Genomic DNA, 22,367 nt, shown 5'->3' on the forward strand with positions numbered 1-22,367 from the left:
TCTTAATCTGGCAGCCTTTTATTATAAATAGTTGGGCTGCCTAGATAAACACGCTGCCGACGCCACTGCCGCCGCCGCTGCCCCGCCGCTGCCGAAGCCTCTGCCGGCGCATCTGCGGGCGAAATTCATTACTAATTCATGTCCAATTTCCAACGCCCGCGGCACGCACAAAAACCGCAAAAGGTAATCAAAAATGCGCACCCGCCCCAAACGGAAAAACAGCCAAATGAAAATTATCAAATGTCAACACTTGTGGCGAGGCCTGCCGGGAGAGTTATGGAAAACTGGGTGGATGGCGGGGAGATATTTAGAGCTCACTCCAGTGTCTACTTACCTAGGGCATTTTAAAGCATTTTTCTGCATTTTCCCGTAGTAGATGTTCACCCCTTAAAGATACTTCCTTGGCTGCTTTGTAAGTTAATTAATCCCCTGAATCCCGCCTCATAGTCTTGCCCATTTGTAGTGGCATTCCTGTGAATCGTTTCGCCATCAACTTGCCAGCCCACACAGCGCTGACATGTAAGTACATCAATTAGTATTAAGTACGACATCAATCCGGCAAATAAAGTTGACCCAACTTGCTACACACTGTTAACATGTCAGCCCGAGCAGCCGGGCACTCGGAGTTTGCTTTGTGCAAACATTATACATTTATGTGCCCACGCTGCGTATACGTTACGTTCGGGGAATCCATGTAATCGCCATGTAGCTGTCTCCGTTGATTGCGCATACGCCACGTGTGACCGGCCGTAGCCGTTGATGGCCATTAAGCAAAACGCTCGCTAGCCCGACAATTAGGTTGAAACTTTCAGGCGCTCAGAGGGTCCCCGGGCGGGAGCCGGGCGTCCGGAGCAGCTGGCGAGGTCCCAGGAGCGGGGGCTACTTACCGCAATCAAAATAATTACTCATACGGCCCGCGCCACCTCCGGCTGTCCCCATTGAATTTTTAATTGACCACAGAGACGGAGGCGTGCTCGCTTTAAAATTTTTATTTGAAGTAAGTAATATTTTCTGACAGTAACAAGATAAATTTCCATTCCCCCTTAGGCGATACTTAAAAAAAATAATTACGTTTCCTTGGTAAAAGAATTTGATTTTCGTTTATGCTCTATAAAGTGTTAGGATTCTTATAAGTTTCGCAAGTGTTTACACGGCAATCGCAATCCTCGGCGTTGCCTTTTAATCATAGTTACAACAATCGAATAATAATCGTGACAAATAACCGGAAATAGAGTAGTACAAACGAACTGAAGGTCGAGTCCGGGTAGATGGGAGAAAAAAACAGTTTGTTCTTAGCATTGCCTCTCTTGTTTTGTAAAATACACGACCCTTGCTCGTTGCATCTCGGCTTTGGATTCTCCTGACTTTATACACTCGGCTTGTTCCTAGCAAGGAATCGGATTCAAGTCTGCTAAAGAATATCACTAAGTGGTGTTAATTTCCCTCGCTTTCGTCTGGTTTCAAGTGTGCCGCACACCAGACACTCGCTGGATGTCCGGGTGCCTGCCATGCTTTATTATTGTTATTTCTATTTGCCGGTCGACTCGCTATGGCGGAGTGTGTATATAAGTTATGTATATATTTATTATCGTATATTATTATATATAATTACCCATATATATATGTATATAATGCATGTATAAGTATGTAAAATATTGCTTGTGAAACGTTTAACTTGACATTCGTGTGGTTGTCAACGGCGGTGGAAAGAAACTCATCTTCGACTTCCCTCGGTCGTGTGCTGCCTTTCTCCGGAAAACTCCTCTCGCCGGCCCTTGTAAATCAATATAAATACTCAATACTCAATACTCAATACTCAATACTCAATATTCAATATTCAATCTTTCGCACTCGCTCGTCGGCCGTTGCAATTGACTTGATTCGTTTCAAACCCGTCCAATTCAATCCACAAAAAAAATTCCTTGCTCTAACTTACTGGTTTCGTTTTCTTTTCGCATTTTCGCATTTTCTTATTGTTGTTTTTGTTTTTCTTTTGTTTTTGCTTTAGTTTTTGTTACTTAAGACCCGTTATATTTTGGTGTTAACAAACTTATGCGGTACTCCTCCTCCTGTCGGTGTGTGAGTGTGTGGGTGTCCGAGTGTTTGGGTGTTTGGTGTGCGCGTGTGTGGGTGTGTGGGTGTCTGGTGGCGTGGTGTGCGTGATTCACTCAGTGTTATTTACAGTTTGATTTCCCTACTTCCGCCTCGGCTGCTTCGCGTCGCCCTACAAAAACGAGTCTCCCTCTCGCCTCCACTTTCCGCCACATAAGTGTAGTTAATATTATTTATAATGTTACTTTTCGTTTTCTCAATTTCCTTTAACTACTAGACTACAGACACATTTGTTTTGTCAGCTATATCACTTTCGAATTATTTAATTATTGATTAACTTTCGCATTACGTTTATTGTTAATATACTCGTACAAGTGTGTGAGTGCGTGTGTGGGCGTGTCGGTATGCATGTGTGTGTGTTTCGTATCTCCCGGTTTTCTTCGAAGAATTTCAGTGAGGTTTTTAGAAGCGTTTCGTATTCGTATAGTTCCTTAACTTGCTTTCGATTGCAGTGCTTACTTTATAGGGTATATATAAGCTAGGCATGTGTGTATGTACACATACATATGGCTATGGGTGTGCGTGTGCGTGTGCGTGTGGGTGTGGGTGTGTGTCGGTGAGTGGGGTTGCATGGCATACTCTTAAATTTTCATCGTGTGAATCTTTTAGTTCTGTGCTAGGTACATGGAAAGCATAGGAAAAGATAAACGTAAGTCGGTCAATTGGGAATGTTCTCAAAGAAGGCAAAGCAGGCGAAATCATAGGAATACCACTACGTACATAGGCACTACATAGATACATAGGTAGTTGTGTGTGTGGGTCTCGGGTGAGTGTTAGTGTTGGTGTTGGTGTGGTGTGGTGTCTTCGGGGGACCACGATCGCCCCTGTCTAGATTACACAAAGTCTACTGGGGCGTGAGAAAGCGGGTTCGTATCTATAGATAGTCATCGGAATAGTAAACGGTTGACTGGTTTATTGTAAAATCAATGCAATAATAAAGCTGAACCGCATATAGAATAGAAATTAAATCGTATGATGGATTTGTTTCATTGTTATATATATATCCCACTGCTCCGACTCCTCGCTCGGCTGCCCTCGAGAACAGGGATATACGTCGTGTATATAAATATATATGTTCATGTTCTGGCTGTTGATGTGGCTCTGGTTGTAGCTGTGCGTTCTTTGATTAGTTTATCATTTATTGATGGCTCGATTTCGCAGCTATTCCTGGAGTTCTCGCTTCTCCACTGCTGGACTCATGGATGGGGCACTGGGCTCTGTTTCAGGACCTTCGGATCGCCGCCTATTGTCAATATGTTCGTGTTGTTCTTGTTGGTATTGTAAATATGCTTGGTTATTGTTGTTGGGAACGTACTAAGTAACGCTGAACGGAAAACAAGGCAAAGCGGGAAGTACAGATAGAGAGAGGGAAAGAGATAGTGATAGAGGTAGAGAGAGAGAGAGAGAGAGCAAACGAAAGCAAACACTTTTCTGCGCCTGTGGGTATGCAACACTCTTTGCAATCGCCGCTGTTTGGATTCTATCGAAAGCCCATCTGCAGATTCGATCTCCTGTCGAGGGGAACTGGCTAACCTGCGTTCCACGGCTGTAGGGCAGCTGAGTCTGATCCGGAGATCTCTTGAAGAAGCCCCACTCTCAAACGAAATTCAAGATATCGGAATATCACTAATAATAGTATAGCACAAATCGTATTATTTGAAGTGGATGTTATTTCCCCGAAGAACCCTAAAAAACAGGGTCCAAATTCTAGACCAGCCCTGTGTGTATGCTCACGAGAACTGAGGTCAGCGGTACTGCCGAAATATGAAGCATGAACTCAACAAAGGCACTAATATACAGAGGCCTATCGTGTGATGTATCAAAGTCATTATTGATGGCCTTATCGAGTGTCGCTTACAATGCCATTTATTTTGGATATTTAAGTATGGCCGTTCTAGGCAGGAGAGGGGAAAAATGAAAGTACAGGGGAGACTATCTATCCTCCATATCTCGCAATAGGTTTGCCATAATCAGGGGCTCCAGCCTCTCGGGCCAGCCGCCCTCGCCCGGTTGACCCCCTCTAAACTGCGAACCCCGGACTCTGTTTGTCCTGCCTGCGGCCACTCCTCGGATGCATACATGTATCTATATGTACTCATATATTTAGTGTGGGTGGGTGGCTGCTGTTGGCTGTCGTGAGTGGAATTAGCTGACTGGGATCGAGTTCAGACACTCGCTTTATCATTAGCTTTGCTTTGAAGGCTGCGCAATTGATTCGTAGGCTTAGTTCGGCTCTAAGTGCGCCGTTTAATCGTATAGTATAATTATGCTGGTTTATTCGTAGGTTTAATTAGTTTACTCGTAATTGGTGTATGCTTGAAAAATTGATTTGCGCCTGGCCGCCCTCCGATTCAATTTAAAATTAGTATAAGTTTATTTATTCTTCGCCTTGCTTTTGTTTTTCCATTATTGCTATGAACTGCGCTCTGACTACGCCATGATTCCTATATATTTATACTTTGGTGTATATTTAAAAATTAATTTCATATCGATTCGTTTCGTTTTCGGTTCGTTTATTTGGTTTTCCATCTCGTTCAGTTATTCTTTATGCATATATCAAAAAATTATTATCATCTTCAGTGTCGCAGGCGACGCGCGGAGAATCGAATCGGGAATTGAGAATCGAGAAGCGTAGAGAGAAGAGAAGGTGAAGAGTGAAGAAGCGAATGCAAACGAAGGGGAGGGGCCGCCCCCGCCCCACTAACTTTCTTTAACTTTTACTTTTACTTTCCGTTTTCTGTTTTTAGCGGGTTTTGATCAAATTTCAGTATCAGTTTCGGTTTCAGTATCGGATTTTTGAGTTTATTGCGCGCTTGGTTTTTGTGGAATTGGAATTGGGTCTGTTATCGGTAAACGGCCGTTGTTAATCGGTTTAACCACCACCTAAACTTAACGCCTGAACTATACGTGGATCAGCTTTACTACCCTCACGAAATTCTTCTAATGTTAATTTGCCATCGTGGTTCTTATCCATTTGGTCGAAGATCTTGTCCACTCGCTTCTGCGGCGTGTTCTCGTCCTCCGACTGCGGCTGCTGGCCCTGTGTTTTGAAGGGGTTTTAAAGGTAGTTTCGATGATATTGTAACGTTTTGCTATGCAAGGTGTTAGAGGACTAAGGGGCTTCTCCCCAGATCACTTACCACCATCTGATAGATCGCGTCGACTATGTTGTACATCTCCTCCCGCGTTATGTAGCCGTCGTTGTCCACGTCGTACAGGCGGAAGGCCCCTGCGGTCGAGGCACAGATAGTGGCAAAAACAATAAAATTACTTATCGATTGTTGGACTTATGGCAGAGACGTTTTAGGGTCTCTCCGAACACATGGCACCACTTACACTGCAGTTTCTCGTCCAGGTTGCCCTTCGATGTGACGGATAAGGCGCGTATGAACTCCTCAAACTCGATGGAGCCATCCTGGGGACCCATAAAAGCGGAAGCGGAAGGGGCGGCGGGAGGGAGAGAGGGAGAGAAAGGGGGGGGGGGGGGGGAGAAAGCACGCACACACACAGGGGGAGACACACACGCGCGGCGAGACAAAGAAAGCAAATCAGTGCAGACATCAGACAGTTGACATTTTTGCGGTGGTGGGTGGTGGGTGGTGGGTGTTTGGGGCGGGCCACGCCCATGGGCCATAAATAATAAAAACGAAGAACAACAAAGGCACCCGAAATTTATGATCGCCCACCCCGTAAGCCGGGCAGGACACTAACCTGCTAAACTCAGTTTATTTGTGGCCGTCTCGAGTTTTCAGCCCACGTCAGCACGACCGCAAGAAGTTGGCCCAACTCTTTTGTCGGACAAAACAGAAAACAAAGCGAAATTAACATACACAAACTGTGAATACTTAAGTAAATATTCATTTTATTGTAATTCTGCTTGCTGGAAAAAATCTCTTTCCAAATGGGAAATTTTCGGCAACATTGTGGAGGAAAACCAACTATTTAGTAAATATTTTCTTGCTTTTTGGAAACGATGTTTGGGTTTGCACAACAAATTGTACACAAACTTAGGCAGGCTTTTAAACATTTCTGTGAATTTCCTAGTTTCATTTTAATGATAGCACAAAAAAACATATTTTCCATTCCCCAGGGGCTAATAAAATAAAATAGATTTGGTTATATGGTGGCTAATCTCAAGACTCGTAATTGTTTCAACTGGGTATTCAGCGGATTGTGAGGGGCGTGGCCTGCCCCTTCTCGGGGTTGGGGTCTTTGGATAGCTAGGCATACTCACATTGTTCTCATCGAAGACGCGAAAGACGAGCGATGCGAATTTGCTGGGATCGCCTTGTGGAAAGAATTGTTTGTAGATTTTGATGAAGCCCTGGGAAAGCGGCGGAGAGAGGGGGGCACAAGACAGATGCAGATGAATCAATTAGGGGCGTGGCACATATGTCGGCGGCGCCGGGTTCGTGTTTGAATAATGCGCGCATTAATAAACTTCATTATCAGCAAACAGCCGACGACGACAGCAGCAACATCAGCGTCCACAAAGGCAATGTCATTAGCAGCCGGGGTCGTCAACACATTTGGCCACCCCCATTTGTATCTTCCGGCGGGGGTGGCGGGGGTGGCGGGGGTGGCTCCCCGTATCTGATGTGGCTGCTGTCGCGGAATTAGCAAACATAAATCGCGGGGGGAGTTGGGCGCCAGGCGGAAAATTAACTTAATTAACCGTTTGACTTAAATGAATTGGCCACGCTCAGGTGCTCGGCGGCACCCCACACACATGGCAGGCACTTAAAGACTTAAAGTCCGCGTGGCGTGGCGCATCCTGGCGCCACCCGCAGTCGATACTTACTTGCTCTGTGAGCAGGCCGTTGGGACAGTCTTTCAGGAATCCTTTGTGCCTGGCGGGCCGAAAGCATGGTTGGCCAAAAGAGAATGGATACATATTCAGTTAATTCCCAGACTTCGCCGCCGCCCGCCGGCATTCTCGCCAGCCCACTCACCATTGACGTATTTCTTTCTCTGTGACTGCAAGTGAAAACAAACAGAAAGTCGAAGTGGATTAAATTTTTATGCGGTATTCGAAATATATACAAGGTGCGAGTGAATTATTTGAGGAGCTCGCGGGGCGGGGCTTATGGTAAAATGTTCAATTGAGCGCAACCCATGTGGGCTGTGCGGCCATTAAATGGTACAGTGCGTTTCAATGTTGCCAGCCGGCTGACAATAGCAATGGCTTATTTTGCCAATTGTTTATTTACACAAGAGCTGTCATTAGATCCCTGGCAAGCACAGCCTCACTGCCGATGGGCGGGTCTTTGTGCATGGCAAATTCAGATCCAATCTAGCTGCTGTATGGGCCTAAATCTATCTTTCGGCGGCTGGCAACAGTGTTGCTGGCTTAGCATGAGTGAAATAATAGATGTTCAATTTGAATATATTTGAGTAATGGGCGATTGAATGGGTGTTAACCCCTTAATGTCCATGCCTGCATATGAATTCACAAAAGGTGACTTTTGAAAGTGATGCCACTTATGTAGTTAGTCTAAACAATAGAATGCAAATGTAGCTAAGTTAGTAGCTTAAATTATATTAAGCTCGGGATAGATTGTAAATTTACTCCCGACATTGTAGACAGCTTGATACATTATTGAGGACGATCGCCGAAAAGGGTTTTTGGACAGTCGAAAATAATTACAGCCCGAGGGCTCACACACAACATAGTTGGCGCCGCTGGCTTCTAAATCAATTCGGTCCCTGCTGCACAACTAATGAAATCACCGATGATAAATTATTCATTTACTATTGATTGGCGTGCGGCAGGAGGAGGGATATTCCCCGAATGACCTCTTCATTATCCGTTTCTATCTGCTCCCGCTCCACTCGCATATGCAAATGCTGAACTCATTCGGTTCGAGTCCTGAATTATCTTTCATTGTCTTTCGACCACGCCCTGGGCTTCATCTGGACCTCCTGCTCCCACGCCACTTTCTCCCCGAGTCCCCGCCACATTTCCCCGCCATTCATGCATATAGAAATTTTCTTTGTTTTGCTGGCATAAAATGTTCTGTTTTCTTTTTTCATTTTGTTTGGCCATCGCCGTTGGCCTAATGGCCGTTTACCAAACGTTTAAACGCTGCTCCCCCTCGGGAGGACCACCCCCGCCTCCGCCCCTGCCCCTGCCCCGGTTTCTGGCCATGTCCAACCTGACCAGGGCCACGTCCTGGTCCCAGGTCCTGGACTGACTCCTCGGCGTGTGAATGGCGCACATGTTCTCCGGCCAGGAGCAGCCGGAGCAGCAGGCAATGGAAAAAATGAAAACGAAAACATAAATTCACGCAAAATTACACACATTGGAATTGCTTTTGAGGGGGTGCTGCGTGGTCAATGGCCGGCAATTTGGGGGGCGAAAAGGGGGTGGCGTGGCCGAGGGGCCAGTAACACCCCCCGGGGACTGGAGAATCGGAGCCGGAGCTGGAGACGGGCTATTGACTCGATGGCTGCCAGTTATCTGCAGCGGCCACTCGCATTATTCATGGCCCTGTGCTTCATATATCATCTAGCGCCCCATCCACGTGCACTGAGGGAAAACACTGAGAGATCGTCACACCTGCTTATCGGGTGTCTTTCTTCTGCATAGCTATCCTGCGGTACCAGTCATCGGTGATTCATCAGAGGCTAACCAAAAAAGTCAATCTTATTGATGAATCATGCATTCACTTTCATACACATGATTGATGACATTAACACGGCCGTGTTCTATGCTGTCATGCATGACAAATTCATCACTGGACATGTCAGCGGCAAAAACTGGGTTTTGTCATCAGCACTTTATCGAAATGTTATCGAAATTAAATCAATTTCGTTTGAAGAGATAAAATTAGACAGCAGAAGAGTGCGTCACTCGACAAACAGTTTGATTTCGCGCAAACCATTTGAGAGAAAAAGGTCTGGCATACTTTTAGTCACAGGAATAAATTCTTTATTCCCAATGGTTTCTAAATAGTGAACATTTGTATTTATTCCCCCAGATAATCCTCTGCGATTAATGTTTTACTAAGCCAAGTGTACTTCGTATTTTTCCAAAGTGCAGGCCCCTCCAATTCCTTGGCATATTTTTCCCCGCTTGGATATCATTTTTCATTTTGATTAGCCGACTGGCAAGGAATCGCTGCAGCATTTGCATTTTAATTAGCCGCAAAAGGAGGAACGCTCTGCGGGCTCATCCCCGACGCATCCCCCGCTCCGAGATCCATTATTTGCAGTCCTTATCCCGCGGGGAACGTCAATCCAATGGAGTCAACAATTGGCACAGCCAGCGCCAGGAGCAGAATTGATTGGTAATCGATAGCCCGGCTAAGGGACAGCAGGACAGACAGGCGGGCAGACGGACGGACAGACGGACGGACAGACCCTTCCTTTTTCGTATTATTGACGTGTGGCATGTAAAAATATAACGGCATTTACGGGCAGCATTGTGTGCGCCCTTTCCGCCCCCTTTTTTGTGTGCCTCTGTGCGCCCGTATTGATTGTAAATAAAGCGCATATTGCTCATACGACTTGTTGCCATCGGTTCCCCTTGCCTCGCCAGCAGCCGAGTTGCATTGTCATGCGGATGGCAAGAGTCACTCTGCCGGCTCAAGTTGGGATGGAAGAGATTGCGGATCAGCGCGAAGGATGTCACGGTGGGGGACAGGCCCACCTTTGGCGGGGACTGGGGAGTGTCCCAATCGATTGATGGCCGTGTATAACATATTCATTCCGCTGTGCTCGATTGCCATGGAACCACTGGCTTTCCTGTTTTCCCCTGGATCACCGTCCACCGACAGCGCGCAGAGCGTGAAAATATTTAAAATACCATTTCTATGATGGCTAAGCTGATAGTAATTACATTTTTCACTTTTTCAGCCACTCAATTGCCCTGTCTTTTCATTCCTTTTTCATTTGATGTGTATCGAATAAAATATGCATCCAATTACTATTAAATTTTATATGCAAAATCATAAAAAAAGAGTTGTAACTATTTAATGCCTGTATTATTGCTATCTTTTCAAACCTCTTTGAGCGTATTTTCCGCTAATCATGGCTTGTTTCATTGTCATGTTTAATTATTTTTTTAAATTTACAATTAAAAAGACTTACAGTCTGAATGAAAGCATGAGGCAGACAGAAATTATAATGTTGGTTTAGTAAAAGAAATAATTTTAATCAGAAATAAATTATTTAAGTGCGAATAAAAAATGACACCTCTTAATATCACGAAAATATGTGTTGAACTTATGGAATTGACTAAAGTAAAAACTAATACTTTAAAGTAAAAAAAAACTCCCTAGTTTTATTTATTGTTATTTATTAGTGAATAACCGGGAAAACCCACAACAATATTTTTATAAAGAAGTTAGTGATTTGACTGATTTTCTAAACTAATTTCCTGACTCCTTTCATTTCAGTTGTGCAGTAAGTCTTTCAAAAAGTATTTAAAATTGTTACAAATCTGGAAAAAATATTTTTGATAGTTTTACAAAATGAATTGATGTGTAAGACTTTATTTTCTTTTTAAAAATTGGCAAACATTTAAGTCATACAGTGATATGGAAATAGCCTTTAATACCTCATAAATATAATACAAAATAATTATAAATACCTAATTCAGACCTTACATTATTATTTGACACATAAACATTGAGCTTGTAAAGAAAATTCTTCTAATCATCATGATCATTGATTTATTGATTAAATAGTTCGATTAAGTTATATTGTGTTCCTCTTCTTATTAAATTAACTTGTTTCGAGAACTAATACGGCTCTAGGTTGAATCTAATAGTTGACACCTTGACTCATTTTTATATTAATATTTAAAAGAATGTTAAGTAGTCAAAGGAATGCGAAAAGGCTGGGCCCTTAAGTATTCTAGTATAAGGCAGAGAATACGTATAATTAAAAAACTATTAAAATAATCAGCTTCAGCATCGTGCTTGTACTGGATTTTTCTCTATTCAGGAACAACCATGGTTTCTTGTTCTAAAAATCTTCAATTCTTTGCAACAATAGAAGAAATAGTGATGGGAACAGGCAAGTTTATATCGCATGAAAAAATTCGCAATCAGCATTTCAACTAAAAACAGATAGTACCTAATACAAAAAAACATTCATCAAAAAGTGTCCGGCTTTCAACTTGGCTGCCGGCATCACTGGTCTGGGCCCCGAGCCGGGCCTCCATGGATGCGTGTGGCCTAAACGCACTGGGGAATTTGCATTTCCATCCCTTTCCCGAACTAATCAAATTTCTGGCTGTTTATTTATTTATTCCATTGCGGGGGTGTTGGGCTAGTTTACTGCTGCCGGGCCGAGGGGCCGGGGGCGGGGGCTAGTTTAATGTCCAATTGATTGGCATGTCAATGGACAGGACAAATATTGACCCAGGCCGGCAGAAATTGTTCATACGACCCGTTGGCAATAAACTGAGTCCTTAGTTGATTCATTTGTTTTGCTTGTACAAGCAAATCCCGAGCAGCAGCTGTTGCACACAAAACGGGCCTGGGTGGAAAATGGGGGAGTTTCGGAGGAGACTGCAGCGTTTGTGTGACGGGGATTACAATTATTGAGTTGCATACTTAAGCAGCGCCCAATGAATTCCATTTCAGCAGAGCAGGCCCAGGCCCGCACTCTCTCCGCCACCCGGCCAAGACAAACAACTCCAAGGAAAGGCCATTAAAAAACGGTGAAAACTTTGGCAGCAATCTGTCAACACTTTCCTCGGCCCTCTCCCTTCGGCCAGGTGCCCGCAAATGCCCAGCGGTAATTATTTATACGCCCTGCCCTGTCCCCCGCCCGTTAACCCATGACCCGGAGCGGACCACAGAATAAGAAAATACAGAGAACACTGCGCACACAGGGAGGAAAAAACGAAAGCAATTAGTCACAAAGTTTTGGGCTCGAAAAGTTTCTGACTTGCATTTTTAAGGAGCCCAAACGGCCAAAACAAAAAGGGCCAAAGCCAGAACCAGCTAAGTAAATGTAATGTCCGCCTGGCAGCAACGGGAGCAGATGAAAAGAAGTTCCTGCTCGAGATACAGGGGGGGGCGGAAAACTGGGGGTCGTAAAGTAGGCAGTAACTAATAGTTACAGTTAACGCAACACACTGTGTGCCCCAACAACAGGTAACCACAAACGGCTAAGGTGAACGTAAAGGTAAAGGCAACTACCAAGGGTGGCGGTGAAGCGGGCCAACAAAGCATACAATTAGTGTTAGAACCGGCCTGGTAGAGGGAAATCGTGGTTAGACCAGCTAAAAATAGCTCTATTAACATGAACAGAAAGCGCAGTTCTAAAAGTAGCACGGCCTGAGGTATGATATTGGCAGTAACTAAGAGGGTGGCTATCAAAAACCAGCTACACTGTATTTCGCGGAAGTGTTACGTAAATGAAAACTGTTTAGCAGTAGCTGGTATTTATTAAGTATAAATAATAAATTTATATTACTTCTTTAGAATTAAAAACACTGTGAAATCCTTCTCCCAACTTAAGTCCACGTAGCTATAGCTACACTCAGAAAAAACTCCTGTGCTAAAATCAGTTGAAAACAGTGATGATCTAATACCTATTTCATGCCTTACATTTTAAGAACGTTTGTACTGGAAAAGTCTTACATCGAGAACAATTTGTATTTAAAAACGACCAACTATTAAAATTCCCAGTTTTTGTGTGATTTTATATCAAACTATATTGATTTAAGATTATATATATTTATAAAGAATTAAAATTTAAAAGTCCTTAAACCATGCCTGCAATTTTCTTTTTTTAAAAATAAGTGTACTTGTTTTAGGTGCAAATTTGTTCAAATTTAGGAGCAGTTACGAAATCGCACTGAAATGGTGTAATTTAAGGGTTCACTTTGTTCTCAAACTATCTCAGAACCAGAATATAAATAAATGTGTAAAGAAATCAATAACTCAAGTAATAGATACACTGTGCAGTGGCTTACTCAAGCACGATTGCATCTATAGATGCATTACATTCAATAGGTAGATGCACATTGATCTTTATTTATGACCAACAGCTGTGTGCTTAGGAAATACAAAGTGGTCACTACCATACCATCACACCATTTGGGCAACCTTTCATTACGGTTGGGCAACGAAAAGTGCAACCCCCTGGTTTTGGCCGAGCCGAACTCAAAAGAAGCAATAACTGCAGCTGTCAGTTCCAGCAACAATAACATGTCAATTTATAACAAAGTAGCAGCAAAAGTGGCTACGGGGAAAGCGATAAAATTAAACCATAAATGTCAAGTGCTCCGCCAGATTCCTGGCCGTCGGGCGGGGACCGGCCGGGGGATTGGCTCCTTCGCACTCCATTTGCGCGCCGAACTTGAGCCGGCTAATCCCGGGCTGCTCAATCGAATCGGGCTCAGATGTTCGCCGTCAGTCGGGCGACTTTATTGCCATTCGCCCCTGACGGATGAGTCAGTCTCCCCGCCGCCCCCGCCTGACGAGCGGGTTCGCGGGGAAAACACTTTTGAATTATGCATCTATCGGATGGCAGATACGTTCTGCAACGTATGTGCGGAAAGCGTCTGCACCTTTCCGTGCTTTGATTGATGCTCGGCGAGCGAAAACAAAAACAAATCAAAATGGGAAAACGGGGAAAATGCCAATCGGGGCAGAGGAGGGAAATGAGCTGGGCCAGGGCGAAGGGCAGTGGGAGCTGCCTCGCATAAATGCCCGGCAAAACAAACAAATAAATAAGGAAATGGAATTATTACAAGGTAGCTAGGGGGCGGGCGCATTCCCGTGGATGGAGAAATAATAAAATAGGGTGGATGTGGAATTGATATAGTGTTTATTAGGGGAGCGGGGGTGGGGTCACGGGGGGTGACCTGTGTGTGAAGTTTGAAAGCCAGTCCACGGACCAGCTGAGCAATGTAAAGTACAAATCGTTGAATATTGGGGATAAGACGTGTGATTGCAATGCCTATGTTCCAAAATTCGGATTGTAACATAAGCAATATAAAGCCATTAATATTCAGTCCTCTATCATTTTATTATCTTCATATTATTTATCTGACTATTAGTAAAAGAGTAAGTTAGTTTTGTCTCTGAACTAGGTAAACTGTTTTTGCAGTGGAAGGATCGTTTAAATACTGTTTTTTGAGAATATTAAAAATGAGTAAATGGCACGGTAATTTGAAACTAGTCGAACATAGTTTTCCTTAAATCGTTTCCATGTCATAAACATTTTCGGAAAGGACCATTTTGAGAAAATCGCCAAAGTTTAAGTATGCTGCTTGGGTAACCAGAAGTAGTTACACCGGAAAAAAAGTCATAATAAAGCCTCTATTGTAACATTAATTGCAAGCTTTTTAGTATCGAAATGCCATCGATAAGATGAGTATAAAATGTATACTCCCCAAAGTGTTAGTTGAAATTAATTGGTTTAAAATAATTAAAATTCTGGTCTCTTTAATATAGAAATTAAACATTTATTACTTTTTTCAATAATACCCCTTTTAATTCTACCGATATTTAAACATAAATTTCTGTTTACTTTTGGGTGAAGCTATAATGGTAAAATGGTTTGAAAATGATTCAATTGATGGGATATTTTGTCTAAGTTTTTTAAGCAAGATTAAATGTAGATAGCCCTTGGCGAGTTCGAACTCTCTTCTATTAGAAACATATTTATGTCCTAGCTGATACCTATCAAGTTAAGTATCTGGCATCTTCTGGAACGCACTGCACCGTGTGATTGGCAATATTATGTTATACTACTTTCGATTTACTTACAGTATGTGTCCGTTGTTAGGCGATCGATGGTGTCCTGTTTCAACTTGGAGCTCTTTTTTCCCATGTTGTTGTTGTTGCGGCTCCCTAGTTGCTCCTGTTGTTGCTGTTGTTGCTGTTGCACTTGACTGCTATTGCTTTTTAGTGGCAAACTTTTGCTGCGCAAGTTCTTTTTACTCTGCAATTCTTGTTGCTGCCCTGGTTTCGGTATTCAAAACTTTGCCATAAGTATTTTAATATGCTCTATAATTTGCCTATAAAAAATTAAATGCAGCAAAGGAGAAAGTATGGCAGCATAGTGCACAAAATATTTGCAGATATTAAATGTGTGTTAGTATGCATTTATAGATTCGCCTTTCTCCCGTCCAATATCTGGCGAAGACAGTTTATGAAAAGTTTGCCGCACTTTTTCTCGGCCAGAAAGTTTTTGGCCAGAGCTTAAAGGGAGTGTGAAGTGATCTCAGCCGAAGGATGCTTCTGGCCGAGTTGAATTTTGTTTCGCCACTCGAGACTCATCCATCAAACTTATCGATAATCCCCCTGTCCCCTGTCCCCCTGTTTTGATTAAAAACTATTTCCAGTTTTTGGCGATGTTCAATTAGTGATTTCCCAGACAACTCGAGCTATGGCCACGTCGATTACAACGAGGCCAGAGGCGAGGCGGAGGGGGCGTGGCAGAGAAAGCACACAGCAGCGGGGAGGGGCAGGGGTGAAAGGCATAAAAATACACAGAGCGACACTTTTCAGGTCAACTCTCGACTCGAACTTTTCATGACAGTTGGCAACAAAAAAAGCGTGTGGCAGGGCGGCGGCGGGGCATGGTCCGCTGCAGAGGATGCAAACAAAAGCGCATAAAAACTTAACCCTGTGTGTGCCGAGGGGGTGGCTGTGGGCTGTGGGCTGTGGGCTGCGGGCGGCGGGGGCGTTTCTCTGTGTTGCCTTCTGCGGTTGACGCGAATGGCATAAAAATAAGTTGCCATTGTTTTTTCACTTTTTCCCCTCCAGAGAATGCGGCGAGGGAAGGGAGCGGCGGCAGCCGTATGCAATGAAATAAATTCTGTTAATTTCAGATGCAGTCCCACCGGGACGTCGCATGCAAAACGCTCGCATCAAGTGCAGCGGCGAAATCAGAAACATTCAATCCCCGAGGGGCCGTCGGGAGCTGCGGAACGTGACGGAGCTGCTGCTCCTCCGTGGCAATCCGGGCTCATCCCCGGCCGGGAACTCGAAACTTAATTTGCAGTTCGAACAAGACAAGAAGAAACGAAGGTATTAAGTCAGTACATTTAAATACTGTGTCCTGGGAAAGCGACAAGAAGTATTTATGATTTTGGTCCCTTGATCTTTAGGGGATATTGAAATAAAGATAGAAGGGAGGGGCCAAGAAAAGGTAGGCGTTTATACACAATCGATATGGTCTTAACCCACCTTGGCTTATGAGAGCAATTAAATTATTATTTCTATAATACATTGAGTTTTTGAGGATCTAAGAAGGTCCGTTCAATGTTTGAGAAACCATTAAATAATTACCACATTAAGGCAATATATTCTTTTTTTTATTTCGGGAGAACTAATTTCTTTCCATTTTAACAGAATTATTTAGGACCTATATGTATAATAAGTCACCTAAAGCTTAGAAAAATCGTTGGTACCATATCTTGGTAACACAAAATATTTCTTTTAAATTAGTTTCTTTAGGGAAATTCTATAAGGTCTATCAATTTGAAGGTTGCTTGCCTCGAACGAACCCTTTTATTATAACGAATAAGGCACAGATTCACAATAAGTTGAGTACCTTAGGATCCAAGTCGTTTGCTCCTAATAACCCCTTTTTAGGTGATATTATGCAGAATTATTAGAGTTCTTTAAGACCTCATTCGTTAGCTTAAAGTAAGTAAGTAAAGTATTATATGCCAATATGCATAGGATTATTATAACGACTTGTGCCTAATAGGCTGAGTACCTTAAGATCTAAGTCACTTGCTCGGAATAACCCAATTTTATATGCAAATTTATGCATAATTCTTGTACGATAAATAGAGTTTTGCAAGATCTAATTTGTTTGCTTTAAATAACCCTCTTATTATATGCCATTATGCATGGGATTTGTCTTAAATTAGCTCTTTTAAGGCAATTCTTTGAGGTCTATTACCACGAAGGTTGTTTCGAACTAACCCTATCACTTCGAAATTTTATTTGCTTCGAAGTAACCCTTTCATTATATCGAATTGGGCACAGATAAGTTTTAAGGTTTATTCGTTCGCTTTAAAAAGCACCCTTTTTATATGATGTTATGAATACAATTCCTTTTTATTAGGGTTCTTTAAGATCTGATTCGTTTGCTTTAAGGCACCCTCTTACTATATGGAATTTGCATAGGATTCGTATTAATTGAGCTCTTTTAGGGGAATCCTATCACTACGAAGGTTGCTTGCTTTGAAGTAACCCTTTCATTATATCTAAGATTTAGTCGTTTGCTTTGAATAACTCTTTTTATATGATAGTATGCATAGAATTCCTTAATAAAAGAGTTATTTTAGATCTGATTCGTTTGCTTAAAGGCACCCTCTTACTATATGGAATTATGCATAGGATTCGTATTAAATGAGCTCTTTTAGGGGAACTCTATCACTACGAAGGTTGCTTGTCGAACTGACCCTTTTATTATAACGAATTAGGCAAAGACTCCTTTATAACGAGCTAAGTACCTTAGGATTTAATCGTTTATTTATATGATAGTATCCACAGAATTCCTTTATAATAGAGTCCTTTTAGATCTGATTCGTTTGCTTTAGGTAACCCTCTTATTATATGGTATTGTGCAAGGGACTCTCCCGGAATAAAGTTTCTCGAGACCCAGTAACGCCCCCAATGTCTCCCCACCAAAAACTGCAAGTGTCTTCAATACCGCTCGGGGAACGGCAAGCACGTGGCATTACTTGGGCAACGGGGTCACCTGCTTTCGCTTTTAATGAACTCCCTCCCGGCCCACTCGAGGGCGGGCGCAATTATGTAAAGCCTGGCTGGCTGAGAGGCCCTCCAATATCTTCGTTCGGGGCGGGCGAAGCTCTTGTTGCTTTCGACTTTGTTTGTTTACAAAACTGTCGCACCCACACACGCACACCAGAGATACACCGAGGGACACACCGAGGAATACACCCACACCTGCAGGCCCCTGCCCGCCTCCTCCCTCCAACCCACTACCTCGCCTCCGCCCTCCGCTCTCCGCTCTCCCCACGAGCCATTGGCATTTGCTAACTAAACACAGCTCGTTGTGCCTGTGTGGGTGGGCGGCGTGGGCGGCGTGGGCGGCGTGGGTGTGAGTTATCATGTCAGGTGTGCTGCGTGTGTGTGTGCGTTGTCGCAGTGTTTCAGCTCCGCTGTGTTGTTGCCTTTGCAGCGAGCGACGAGCTGAAATTTGTTCACACTAAAAATATTTTTACGTTTATTTCGTTCACAGCTGGCTGCTAATGCAGTGCCAACGAGCGAGACGCAGATAGAGGAAGGTCCTTGCTGTCTCTCCTACTCCCCCTCTCTCTCTCTCTCTCTCTCTGCCCCAAAGTCCTGGCTTGTAACTCGACTCGTTTATCTGTCTGTGTCTCTCTGTGCCCGTGCCTTCGCCTGTGTGTGTGCTGGTTTTTTATGCTGCTGCAGTTGTTGTTCTTGCTGTTGTCTTCAGCCTCCTCCTCCGGCCACTCCCCCCGGCCTGCCCGCCCACGTCCTCCGCCTTTATCCTTCAGTTGCGTGTTCATCTCGCGTTTAGCCCGCGAGCATGCAACACTTTTCTCGCACTCATCTACACTCGCCAGCAGGAGTGGGGCGGCGGAGGCGGCAGTGGCGGCGGGTGGGAAAGGGGGTCGGAACGCGGTGAATGGAACGGAGCTACGCGCAAAGTTATTCGAATGAAATGGATTGTAAACGATACCCAAAGCTGGCTTACACCGCCAGAAACGCTTCGATGTCGAAAACCTATATTTTTCCACTTTGCAACACGTAATTCCAGGTTTCTACTTCTGAATCCTACTAAGTTTGCTGAGAAGTATTTTATGATTTATAATAAATTAAAACCCCGATAAACAGTGTCTATAACAGTGTTCTTTCAGTCCTAAGATTCAATGCAGAGCCCAAACCTGTAAAAAAAAAATCCTATACTTTAACACGTATTTTTACTATAGATGTGGTTTTTGCTAAATTATTATTTTTCCAGACTTTTAGTTAGTTTTTACTAAGCAGGGACCTCAAATAAGAGTTGTTTGTGATTTTTATTTACTGCGAAATTTAAACGTAAAAAATGATATTTTTGAGCTCAAACCAAACTATGTAAACGATTAATAAAAAAAAATAAAAAACAATACTAGCTTGCCTTTCTTAAACAATAGTGAGCAACTCTAAAAAAAAGAAATTAAAGAATTAGTTACATATTTTTTTAGGATTTTGTAAAAATTTTATAAAGGTCCCTATTATAATATATCTTTTCTATGCAAGTATTAAGAAAAAGAGAAAATAGTTTTTAAAAAAAGTTGAATATTTTTCCTACATTTAAAAAATTTATTAACAGCAATGAATTTGCTGATTTTCATTTCTTAGAAAAGAAATAATGACTTTTCGGACTGATTTTGGAAGCAGATCCAAAGGAACCAATTTGCCGACAGCTCGGCCAACTGAAGACGTATTTGCGCTGTGCAGAAATGTAAAAGAAGACTGGGAGACTGGGGACGAGGAGAAAGAGGGGTCGCCCGAAGGGGCGGAACCCGCAGGGGCGGCGCCGTCACCCCGCATCACCAGCGGAGGTGGTAAATTAATTTTTACATCCACTGCCAGCCGAACGGATGAAGGACAAAACGCCCCGAATATGAGGCCCGAGACTCGATGCAAACAATGCACAACTCGAGGGCTTCGGGGAGCCGCGAGGGACGCGGGGCGGCCGGGAAGGTGGGCGGCCAGAGGATTGCAATCAAGTTGGCGGACTGCCTAAATGTCAGTGCCTACCTTAAGGCGATTGGATTAGGCCAGCCGGAGCGAGGCGAGCGGCGGCGGCGAAACTCATCTCGGCAATGGGAATTCCTCGGAGCATTTAATGCGGCATTCCTCGGAGCAAACTGTGATTGGCATCGCAGGTCCTGGCGAGTAAGTGCTGCCATCAGAATTGAAATATTCATGGCACGATCTCGACGAAATTTAGCACGAGCCAAAGCACAAATTAGCCCAAGAAACATATCATTGCACCTACCTAAACAGCTTTGAGTAAGTAAATACCTCAACAAATAAATACCAATTAAGTGATTCTTTGAGTTCTATGTATTCATGGCACAGCAGAGTGAATTTCAACACGAATAAGGTTGAAAAATCAAATGAATAGGTACTCGAAACCCTTCAAAAACACATAAAAAGCCGAATTCCAACACTGGAGAATAAATAAAATAAAGCAAGTCGGCTTTTAGTTGGTAGATAAATATCTGAAGAGGCTTTTAAGCCAATTGGTTAACGTGATGGCTGCAAAGAGGGCGATTACTATTCGGCCGAAATGTGGAAGAACAAAATGACAGGACTCTCCCCTGGAAGCGTACAGCGTGGCAGATGCAGATTGCATCTATTAAGCCACGACAGATTGCCCAATTCGGGCGCAGATCTTATCCAGCTATTTTCGTACCGATTCCGGGGTTCTTGCGCCCGATTGACCGGGGCAATTATCAAGTAATTGATGCAAATTAAAATGCATTTTGTAGCCGTGTTTGGGGAGCGCTGCGCCGTTTTGTCACTCGAAAGTGGGAGAAGGAAAGGGCCCTGGGCAGTGGAGGCGACACGCAAGATGAGAGCTGCACTTGTGATTGCGGATTACGGACGGATTGTGTGCGGATGATTGCGGCCATTGACGGATGGCCGCGGGCGGGGCATGGGCTCGGGGACAGAGATGCGGATGCCAGCCCGAAAGCGAGTCCTTGGAGGTTAAGTCGGAGCGTCGCGACGCGAGCTCGCAGGGAGGGAAGCCTATTTTTGTTTACATAATCCCTCCACGTTGTCTCGCTGTCGCTGCCGCCCCCGCCCCAACTTTCTGCGCCTTCGCCGCCCCCGCAGGCCGTGTTTCGTGCACACACACAGACGTGTGTGTTTTTTAGCGGCAGCTGCTGGACCGCAAAACGTAAATTTGGGTCAAGTTTTGTGAGCACAACCAGAGCCGAAACCAAAACTAAGCCCCAACCGAAACCGAAAGACATCGCATATGCATAAATGCGAAAGTAACCTTCGCCCCCCCCCCCCCCCCCAACCACACACACACTCGCGCTGGCTGTGTGTGCGTGTGTGCGGATCCCCTTGTGCAAATTAATCTTTGGCTGGCGCACAAAAGTATGCTACACAAGTATAAATAAACACTTAATCCCTTTGTTGATTTCCTTGGGCACAACTATTATCGCTGCTTTGTCCGTAATGTTTTCGTTTCATTTCGCACTCTGCTTACTTTGGCTGGTTGATTTCGCTTTATTTATCGTGGCTTTAGTTGCTTGTTTGTACTGTTTAACCGAAAAAAAATGTCAACTGTTGGCTGGCGAACTTGCAAAAAAAGTGGCAGCAAACCAACTGCATGTAATGCTTTATTTGTTATTGTTGGTTGTTGCTCTGGCTGCCAGGCTGTTGTTGCTGTTGTTGCTGTTGTTGCTGCTGTTGATTTCAGTGGACCGGAGAGCGCGTTTGGCCTTTCTAAGGTAAGCCGTTTTCGGGGAACCAGCCGAGCTGCGTTGCGTTTGTTTGGCGGTCAAATCGGCGACTGAAAGCGCTCTGCACGCTCCACGGCTGCGGCAAACGGAACACGAACTGCGAGATACGGAACTCGGAACACGGACTGCCAGATACGGATTGCGGCTGTGTGTGCGCTATCAACAACTGAGAACTCTTTGGTAGCGTTCTCAATGGGCCGTGGTGGGTTTCCCGGCGCACGGCTCGCTGGCGGGGCGGGGGCGGGGTGGCCGTCCGACTCGCGACTCATAACCGACTTATGTAACGCACACACATGCAGGCGGGCGGCGAACCCACCACTCGCACGATGACGAAGGCGCAGGCAGCGGAGCTTTTCACCACGCCCTCTCGCAGGCGCGCGCTCTCCCGCCGCGCGTCGGTGTGCGTGCTGCGGCGCCTCTGTGTGCGTGTTAAAAGCTGCAAGAACTTACAACAACGCGCCGAAGAGTTGGCAGCGGAGGACCAAGCCGAAAAAGGAAGTGGGCCGCAGACCGAACTCCGCGAACAGCCCGTGGACACGGCTCCTCCTGCAGCAGCGCCGACAATTTCCAGGAGCTGGCAGCGGGCTTAGATAAGAGGCCAAAGCCGAGCCGCCGGGGCGGGGGCGGGGGCGGTTGCTGGGGGAGTCGGGCCAGAACTGGGACAATCAGCCAAGTAGTTAGCGATAAATTCCCCCGCTTTCGGCACACAGCGAAAAGAAGCACCTCGAAAATGTGTCCTTATTTCTGCTTATTTGAAAACTGTATTCCTTCCTGCATGATGTCCCGTGCATGAAGTCTAATGGAACTTCGA

At 44.4% G+C, this 22,367-nt stretch overlaps 1 protein-coding gene across 3 annotated transcripts; it reads right to left on the reverse strand.

Annotated features, from left to right (window-relative positions):
• Window positions 1–973: 973 nt before the first annotated feature.
• On the reverse strand, window positions 974–21,659 carry LOC108033154 (frequenin-1). 3 transcript variants are annotated; one of them, XR_007763663.1, is made up of 9 exons: window positions 21,301–21,659; window positions 14,847–15,097; window positions 7,065–7,089; window positions 6,914–6,962; window positions 6,347–6,436; window positions 5,449–5,527; window positions 5,253–5,341; window positions 1,613–5,152; window positions 974–1,547 (listed from the first exon to the last, which is right to left on the reverse strand). XR_007763663.1 is itself a non-coding variant. In XM_017107381.3 (8 exons), exons 2-8 carry the CDS (start codon window positions 14,908–14,910, stop codon window positions 4,985–4,987), a joined length of 564 nt encoding a protein of 187 aa, XP_016962870.1. In that variant the 5' UTR covers window positions 14,911–15,041; window positions 21,301–21,659; the 3' UTR covers window positions 974–4,984. The 3 variants fall into 3 exon arrangements, 2 of the variants coding, with proteins under 2 accessions (XP_016962870.1, XP_016962869.1); XM_017107381.3 differs by having other exon boundaries at window positions 974–5,152; window positions 14,847–15,041; XM_017107380.3 differs by having other exon boundaries at window positions 974–5,152.
• Window positions 21,660–22,367: the final 708 nt, after the last annotated feature.

The sequence above is a fragment of the Drosophila biarmipes genome, chromosome X (assembly GCF_025231255.1).
Source record: "Drosophila biarmipes strain raj3 chromosome X, RU_DBia_V1.1, whole genome shotgun sequence".
Classification (NCBI taxonomy): Eukaryota; Metazoa; Arthropoda; class Insecta; order Diptera; family Drosophilidae; genus Drosophila; species Drosophila biarmipes.

Excerpts from the sequence above, each read along its gene's own strand:
- LOC108033154 (XM_017107381.3), bottom strand. The coding sequence starts at position 14,910 with ATGGGAAAAAAGAGCTCCAAGTTGAAACAGGACACCATCGATCGCCTA. Across the intron at positions 6,963-7,064 it reads GAGAAAGAAATACGTCAATG|GCACAAAGGATTCCTGAAAG; the intron begins GTGAGTGGGCTG and ends TCGGCCCGCCAG. Across the intron at positions 5,153-5,252 it reads ACGCGATCTATCAGATGGTG|GGCCAGCAGCCGCAGTCGGA; the intron begins GTAAGTGATCTG and ends TTCAAAACACAG.